Raw genomic sequence first — 9,688 nt, 5'->3', positions numbered from 1 at the left:
AGTGGTTTGGCAGCCGCTGAACCCAAGGTCTGTTTAAGTCATAATAGGAACCTCCAAAGATTTGTGGGTTAGTGGCATAACGCCAGATGCAGTCGAGGATTCGTAGCAGCCCTTCCGCTGGTCCATGTAAAGTGATATACGACCGTAGTAGGTTCTGATGCGCCCAGATTTTGGCTTGGAATAGTCGCGCGCGGGATTTGTTGCGTAGGTGATACAGTCGATGGCGATATCGGTTATTTATATCTATGAGTAGGGAGGTGTTGGTCCGGAGGCGGCGGCATTGCTGGCATTTGTTGGGGCCGATGGATTTGATTCGTGGGAAGTATCTGGAGATCAAGTCCAAAGGTGTGGTCACCACAGATACCATAGTCCGCCAGCTTATAAGTTTGGAGGGAGGCGGGGGTAGTAGGTCGATTCAGTACCAGTTGAGCCGCCAGCATAGAGGTAGACCAAGTGCCACGTATTACGCAGAGTAGTCTCATTCGTTTTCATACGTAGTCCGTGATTTTTAGATGCGTGGCCATACTTCCGGGCTTTGAAATTGAAATCTCCCCACACGACATTTGGTTGGGAACCGCCAATCTCGGGGGGATTCATGTATCGCCTGACGTCTTCTTCAGTAAGCGGTTTGAGTGGAAAGTAGAACACGGCAATATGAACACCAAAGCACACAAAGAAAACCGCGTACGGTAAAGAGTGTACAAGTTAAAAATTCGATGGGCGGTGTTTCAACCACACACATAACATCAACATGACTTAAAATCGATATAACGTTCAAACACTTATCTGTATGTGCTACGTTGTCCATGTTGAATCCCTGTGGGCTGAAGAGCGACATCCACATTGGTCCTAACATTGTTCATCATCGGTCAATACTACTGGTCTCTCCTCTTTGACGATGTCAGCCATTTCTATATCATTGCGTGGAAAGCTGAGGCTGCGTGTTGTTATCCATCGTGTCGGATGATTGTGTCGGGAAGACCGTTGGTATATGAAGTCGTCCGGGTTCCGCACGCGCTGATTCTTTAGCGTTTACCAGGATTCTCGGGTTAAGTGAGAAGAGGTTTGCATCATGCTTTGTTTCGTAAGCCTTCTGGAGACGGTCCGCGGTAGATTAGAGGATGTCTGCGTTAGTGGAGTTGACAAGTGAGCTCAGTAGTGCATCCATGCTGCGGGCAAGAATTTTTGGCGCTCGTTCATGTGTGCAGCGGGCCTCCCGCTTGGTGCGGAGATAGTGAATTAAAGCTGCTTTCGTAGCGTCGAGATGTTGTTGGGAGCGGGGGTCGATGTTTTCATCAAGCTGCCATTTGCACGTAAGTGCTGCATGTCGTTTCACCCGGGCGACAGAGTCGCTAGGAACACAAAGGCGGATGAAACTGGTGGAGCTTCCGCGGCGATTTGGTTAAGATACCAATTTAGACGGAAGATACCAGAGAAAGTGGTGGCGATTGAGGGCTGGTTGGGTATGCCAGTATTTTTCAAATACTGATTGGGATGGGGGCTTGCCGTTAGGGAAAATTGCTCGGAAGAAGAGCCATACCGGAGTTATGTCATCCATTTCATGAAGAGTTTTGTCCGGCTTCGGGCGGCCCACCACTTTCGTTAAAAGGTTTTCGGTGGCGGCTGTGATTGGGACTGAGAAGCTGGTGGGGTCGGGCGTTTTTTAGGGCTCGGTTTTTCAGGTATGTCCACTTTTGAGCGGTAGCTGGGAGGCTCACTGCTGCTATTGGGCGCCTGTGACCGCGGTCTTTTTGCAGGCGGAACAGGCGGGCTTGTAGAGCCAAATCGGAAAGTGTCGGGTGTGTCTTCATCTATAGGTGCACGGGTTTGGGATTTAAGGTCCCGGAGTTCGGATTCAAGGTTGGTTGTTTTTGCACAGAGGTTAGTGAGCATAAAGGCTCCTTGGAGATGGGCCCTTCATTGTTCGGGGTTGTTAGAGCCGGTCCCAAAATTTGATTGAGATTGGCCTGTAGAGTACTGACCTGGGCAGAGAGGTTTGTGATAGATTTTTGTATGTCCAATTTCCATTGGTCATTGGGTAAGGAGTCGTTGGGGACGAACGTCTCAATTGAGGATTCGGCCTGGCCAGCAACAATAAAAGACAGCTGGGGGAACTGAAAGCGTTTAATCAAAGAGTGTAGAATAATTTGTGCATATATCCGCGCAGGGCGGAGTGAGGCCAGAGGGTGAGATAAATAATTTCTTGAAAGAACCCCCCCCCCCCCTTAAAAATCTATTTTCGTTTTTAAAAACAATAAAAAGATTCAGAATCCTCGGGGGCTTCTTAGGGGCCTTCAAATAAGGAAAAAGCGTCCGGGGACAGATTTCAAGTTCAATAAAAGAAATAGGGACTACATACAGTCTACACTCTACAGACTACAACTAAATAGTGAATACGCTTTCAGCGTATTTAGACAAATGTACATTTTATCACTGAAAGCATAAGCTGGAACTTTGTAAGTTTATGTTTGAGCGGGTGTGACTGAGCAACAGTGCGTATATTTATGTGTGTGTGTGACTGTGTGTTGACTGTTGAGTGAAAGTGGGGGAAAATTAAGAAAGGGGCGCGGGGGGGGGGGGAGGGGGGTTTCCTCAAGAAATTGCGCGGATACATATGTTCACAAGTTATCAACTGCCCTCTTTGATTAGAGGCTTTCAGTCCCCACGGCGCCCCAACCGTGTTTTATGTTTGAGTCTGGAAATTGGAAACCCCGTTTATTACCCAGAGCCTTGTGAAGGAACGCCGGCCCGATGACCCTAGGAGTCGCCGAGTCGGCCAGCCGATAAAAGGTGAGTGGTGAATGGCGACGGACCCCACCGGCGGTCGGGCCCACATGCCCCACACTCTCATCGTCCCACAGTCCTATATAGTGAAGACTGATGAGTGACTCAGCTACACAGTCACAAAGTCACTGAAACATCACATGTGACAAGATGGATTTCGAAGTTCTAAATACCTCGAAATAGTTATAAAAAAAAGGACTGACCAATAAGCGATCTAGCTAACATTTTATAGTTGCTATTTTTATTGTTTGAGCATAGTACTGCACATTCTTCTCTCTCTCGAGTATCTATTTTGAGGTTGTATTGGCAATTAGAGCTGAATAGAGGAAAACCAGAATTGTGACTTTGTGATGAAACCCCTCAATGACGTACCTCACGTGACGTTTTAAAAGAAATGAAGTAATGGCCAATATATAAAAATGTAAACAACATATTGGGGGTTTTTTTAGAAGTAAAAACAAAACAAAATAAAAAACAGCGATTTGTATCCAAAATCTCGAGTCTCTACTGAAATCCCACTGACCCCCTTGAAAGAGAAGAGTTTTACAAAAGAAAAGAAAAGCAAAATATGTACTGTAATTCTAAATAAAGATAAAAAGAAACAGAGTGTCACTGTTTGAAAAACAAAAACAAAAAGAACCAAACTGTTGTTTTTCTATTTTGAAAAAAAAATATGTATATTCCACTTTCTGTCCCGATGAATAGCTGTAAACGTATTGATTTTTTAAAAAACAAGAGGTTTTTTGATAAGAGTAATATCCAAGCTCAATAGGCAATAGCTCATCCCCAGAGAAAGGATCCTGATTCCTGAACTCCAATTTCTCTATTGAGTCTGTCTGTCCACACTCCACACAAGACCACGTTTTTTAAATACTGCAGAGAATTCTACAGAGCTCCCATAGTCCTGGGTCCTGACTTTCTCTCCAATAGTTGCCAATTTGGCGATTTCCCGTCTTCCTAGTTCCAACTGACCTGCTGCTCACAGTCTCACAGAGACAGCTTCAGAGGCAGTGACTCAGTCATCACTCATCACTCATTAGTGCTCACTGCTCATTAATACTTGTGTCACCTGTTAGATTTAAGATCCCGAGCTCCAGAGTGTCCAGGATCCCAATTTCCAAAAAGCCCAGAGTTTACTCCAGACTGGACGTTAGTCAGACAGTCAGAGTTGTTCACCACTCACCACCCACTCTCAGTCACTCACCAGCTCACCAATCATTTTTATTTTAAAAAACAAAAGCAAAAAAGAGAAATAAATGCAAAAAAACAAAAATCAACAGCTGAAGCCTGAAGGGGTCAAGGCGGTTTTACAATAAATACACAACAGTAATCTTTATTTTTTTTATAGTAAATATTTACAATAAGGTATTTATTGTGTACAGTATTTGTTTTAGTTTTGCTTTTTTTAATAAAAACAATGAACACTTTCAGTTAGGTTATTTATTAGGAGAACGGCTACGACCGAAACTTGTTATTTATTTTAACCTGCGAATCTTGCTAATAAGTACTGTACAATACTGTAAAATAAACAAGCTTGATCGAAACTATAAATACGTGTACAATTTTTCCCCACGGATATCATTTCAATCGAGTACCTTGCGCTCCCAGGTTATTGTGAACATTGTATAAATTATAGATATAGCAAACATGTCCACTGCTCGCTCTGATGAAGAATACGCGGTCCTTAAGTCGTGGTGGCAAGCTACGAAAGACTACACGCGGAGAACGAAGGTTGACGAAGGTACGAATAGATAACAAGACCTGGAATGAGATGTATTTATTATTCTCTCCTTCTGAGAATAGAACATGCTCCGAGACGATTTTGTATTATTATAATATTAACTAGTTTATACGAATATATCCATTCATGTAATTATACGTCGTTGCTAAACTGGTTGTCCTTTCTGAAAGTTTATTCAGCTTGAAGTATGATCATGTGTATATTCGTACTACATCTTTGACTCTTTATTTCAATATATTCCCTTCGAACCGTATATTATTGACAGTAGTGCTTGTTGATACGTTTGTCGTTCAGTTGGAAATTTAGTTAGGTATTGTTCCAATCATGTTCTAGTTTTTCCTGGTTTTGATCAAATCTGCAATATAGCGAGCACGCATTTCCCCTATGTAAATTCATTTACATTGGAGATTCATCGCTAGAAGGGATCCGTGATGCTCGGTAAAAACATTTGAAATGCATGCTAGCTATCTATCGACAGCTTGTACATCTATATATATCTGTCTTGCTACGTATATGTGTGCTACGCTTTGTTGTTTGCAGTGGATTCTGTTGCGTAAGTAAGTTGTAGATGTCTGAATACACTCAATCATTCATCGTTGGTACTGGTTTGCGCCGGCATGTCACAGTACAATAGACGCACCTTTGCAATTAGCAGGTCATGTGCACGAGATCTGATCCGGAGATTACTGGTCCTGGACTCACTCCGGTAATAAAAATGGTACGATGACAGCATAAACTTGATACCAACACTGCTTAATTTTTACATGTAGAGAAACCATGCTCATGTGGATTGAAGAAAGCCCCTAATCTGGATGAAATCGAGGCCAGAGATGAATTTCACACGACTCAGCAGAAATTGCAGGAGTTCTTGAATTTCGTGGGACCGGGGTGGCTAATTTGTGTAGCGTATAGTGATCCAGGTATGTGAATTATTATGCTTGTCGCTAAATGCTCAAATCGTCGTTTTAATATTCAAAATTGTAAGTCGTATATTTATATAGGATATACACATTTAGACGCGATTCGCACACCCAGTACGGTCAAAAATCACTAATTTAGGTGTTGAGAAGTATAATATTATGTAGTCTGTCATGTTTCAGGCCTTCCCGAACACCAGTTCTTAGGCCTATTGTATGGAGAGATATACTAAACATGCACGAACATGAAAAAACAACTTGTCATACATCTCTTATCAGGTTACACCAGCGCCCTTTCACCAAAGCCTTTGCCATATCAGTATGAATAATATGCACTCTGTATCTAATCATTCCTGGTTTTTTATATTCGTTACTGATTCTTTTCATATACAACCTCGCCAATACAACATACAAGTACTTGGATTGCTTCATCTCCTAATGCAATAATTCCTGCTTCCTATTTATTTGATTTACACAGGAAATATGTACGCGTCGATTTCGTCAGGGGCGGAGTTTGGTTATACTCAAATTTGGATCTTGTGGTGGGCCATAGTCTTTTCGTAAGTTCGACCATTCCTGTGTACAGTCTAATATGCTCTCAGTATATAGCTAGCGTTGTAATTTTAGTCTTATCGTAAAACAATTTATTGAAGTCAATAAATTCAAGCGTAGATGTCGTTCTCTGGGTACAAATCTTGTGTAGTGGTAAGAGGTAGACTCACAACCATGCTTCGATACACACACACACACACACACACACACACACACACACATATATATATATATGTATATATATATATATATGTTATATATATTCTTTGATGCTGTGTCGTTCTTTAACAATATCGCTCGATTTGCTCAGTGTATGCTCATGTCCCTTTTCTATTTCACGTTCATTCTAGCCACCTCCATATGCTATTTATGGGTGGTGGAGGTACGTACCTCCGCACTACAGCTACCACAATCTGGCGGAGCGGATATGTCGAATGCTCTCAACTCTCACAATCATCTGTTTTCATACTCTCATATCCCCAAATGTCTCCTACTCAATATACCCATGCTAGAGGGCGAAACCAGTCTCGTCAGATCCACAATACTATTTAACTGACACGACAGATGCTTGTCCCGAACTTACCTGGTTTGCGCTCTTTCTCACCCCCTCCACAGATTGTTTGTGGGCGGTCTGTGTACGTATTGTGCACACTACAGCGACCACAGTCTGTCTGAGCTCATGTGCTGTGCGTATCCTATGCCCATGCGTATCATTATGTGGCTATTAGGAGAGATCACCATCATCTTCACAGATATGCCGGAGGTCATTGGATTCGGTATCGCCTTAAATGTGAGCATATATCTGGCGTTCATTGTAGATGGAGGTGGTTAATGTGTGATTGAATGGATGATGCTAATGTATATAATATCTGGTGTTTTAATGTTGCTGCAGGTGATCAATATCTGAGGCTGGACAACAAATATAGCAAGACGTATTTAACAGTGTGTTCCTCGCGGCATGTACGGGCAAGCTAAGAACATCTCAATAATTACCATTTCTATTCCTTTTTCATTAGTACCCTATCATGATATGCTTTCCCAGACTAGTATATAATGACTTCCATACATCGTCTTCCGATCATATGGAACAGTTCGGAAGACGACGTATGGAGGATGCTACGCCACGAACCGCACACTTTGCTACAAAGTCCTACAGAGTCAAGTGAGAGTCACCAATTGCAGTCTATTCATCAGTCGTATTCTGCACTCAATCTCGTGGAATTGGATGTCGGTGGTCGGCGTTTGTTCTGAACTAGTGGGAAGGGAGATTCGGTCAAATGTGTATATTGTTATTCACGAACTTACTTTTGTATTTTTTTTTTGCCACTTAATAATGATCGATAAATCGGTGGAATGCGGAGTAGATATTGTTTAATTGGCCCATTCCAGTTGGGATCTGCTGCTCGTTGGTGACGACGATGGTGTTCCTTATACTCGAAAAAATGCAGGTACGCTTGTACTAGATGATGGTGTTTGTTATACTCGAGAAAATGCAGGTGTGTTTGTACTAGATGATGGTGTTTGTTATACTTGAGAAAATGCAGGCGTGTTTGTACTAGATGATGGCGCTTGTTATACTCGAGAAAATGCAGGTGTGTTTGTGCTAGTATGCCTGTTACGGTGATAGTGTTCTCTATACTGGAGAAATACGGGTGTGAATGTGCCAAAATGCCTAATACAGTATTGGTGTTCTTTATACTGGTGAAAATGCAGGTGTGTTCATTTTATTTCAGCATGTTAACTGGTCTAGATTCGAAAAAGGGGTTCCAGAGGCCCTACATGCTCAGGGGCCTCGGAATAAAAAGGGTTCGCTATTTCGTACAGCTCTATAAACTGCACACTTGACACCTATTGTCAGCGTGTGGTGGTTACTTCAATGTGTCACGTTTCTCAATGTACATTTTCCGGCCTGTCACGACAACAGGTGCATCATATGCGTATAGTATGTATATGTATGTATATATGTATATGTATTTAAAATACATGATATCATTCTTTAAGGAGGGGTTCAAACTGGTTCAGATTATCTATAGGATGTCAGTATAGGGTTTGGTTTCAATATACCCATCTACACAGATATCAATAGGTATTGCAACAGGTTTGGGATTTAGTCCAAGTATTGATTCCGTCTACTCACTTATGCATTTATCCACAACATATATCAATAGGCGTTGTATAGGGTTTTAGTCGGTCCGATGTATATTTTTCTTTTTCCAACCTGTGCACTGACAACCGGGGTTTTTCACATCGCAGGGCCGATACCTAGAAGGTATTGTGGCGTTTTTTATGACTATCCTGGGCGTGTTGCTGATTGTGGAGATGGCCATGGCTAACATAGACCCCGATCAGATGGCGTACTACTGGGCAGTTCCCACGGTATTGAACGGCTCTCTCTTCTCCGGACTCGGAATCGTGGGTGCTGTGGTCATGCCCCACAATCTGTTCCTGCAGACAACCTCCGCAATGGTATGGCATTCAGTGGTCGGAAATGAGGGCGTGGATATGTCTATGTATGTCGTGGTACAGCCCGGGTCGCACAAAGTATATTCGTTTATGAAGGTGGAGTGATTGTTAATTACGTGCATACGTATGACCCAGAATTTTTGGGTGTTGGTAAACGTACATAGGTCATATGGGCGGCCAATGGGTGATGCCCGCGGTAACAGGGGTATCTCATTTCTCTGGGTTTGATGTTGTGGGCACCAAAAGTTATCTCAGCAGACTATCTCTGCGATGGTATAAGATGTGACATTGCCTTGTGGTGCTAGTTTGTATGTGCTTGTGCGTGGATCTATATGCAATATATAGGGTTTTGGGATATATATATATATATATATATATATATCTATCTATCTATATATCTATCTATCTATCTATATATATATTTATATATATATATATTCGATGCAAAAACATATATTTCAATATGCTCGCACGAACGTTTTGACCGTGTTTTGTGTTGGTTTAGATATATCGGTGGGAGCCGAGAAAGAGCACTTCATCCCCTGCAACACTCACTTACTCGTTCCAATTTACACATCTAGCTCCGCAACAAAGAAGCGGCCGCCGCACTCTTGAAGCGTCACGAGGAAAAGAAAAAGGAGGAAACATCCGGACAAATGTATGTTAATTGGACGTTTGGATGTATGTATGCTGATTGATACGACTAGGAAGAATTGCATGTGGACTGTATTGATTGCGGGCTTCCTGATGCTCATTGACACCAATAAGAAGTATGGCACATAGACAAATTACTTCTGGTAGTGATTGCATTTTGCATTTCAGTACACGGGTTTGTATGTTCCTATCCGTAAAGGCACACATTCCACCACACCTTCAATTCAACAGTGGCATACACCTTCATTTCATTACTTTTCAACAGAAGTGTTGAACCGAGCATCTCAATGCAGGATGGGACTGAGATGACAACGACTTCCGATGCACACATCGGCTCGTCAAGCGATATTAGCTCAATTGGCACTAAAGCGTCCACCGCAACACTGGTACGTATACCACCCGGAGTTACTCGTTCGGTCGACTACACACACACACACACACACATACACATACACATACACACACACACACACACACACACACACACACATACATACACGTACACACTCACATACATACACGTACACACTCACATACATACACATACACACACACACATACACACACACATACACAC

The 9,688-nt window shown here is 42.4% G+C and overlaps 1 protein-coding gene across 1 annotated transcript; it reads left to right on the top strand.

Moving 5' to 3' along the window:
* Positions 1-4,431: 4,431 nt before the first annotated feature.
* Positions 4,432-9,497, top strand: SARC_01182 (hypothetical protein; the record flags this gene model as incomplete). Its single annotated transcript, XM_014305103.1, has 8 exons — positions 4,432-4,525; positions 5,296-5,445; positions 5,921-6,002; positions 6,610-6,784; positions 7,359-7,442; positions 8,248-8,460; positions 9,039-9,115; positions 9,377-9,497. Coding segments are annotated over 8 exons (996 nt in total), but the record flags the coding sequence as incomplete, so codon positions are not given.
* Positions 9,498-9,688: the final 191 nt, after the last annotated feature.

The sequence above is a fragment of the Sphaeroforma arctica genome (assembly GCF_001186125.1).
Source record: "Sphaeroforma arctica JP610 unplaced genomic scaffold supercont1.45, whole genome shotgun sequence".
Taxonomy (NCBI): Eukaryota; class Ichthyosporea; order Ichthyophonida; genus Sphaeroforma; species Sphaeroforma arctica.
Note: the sequence above shows the minus strand (reverse complement) of the source record. Positions and strands in the feature narration are given on the sequence as shown.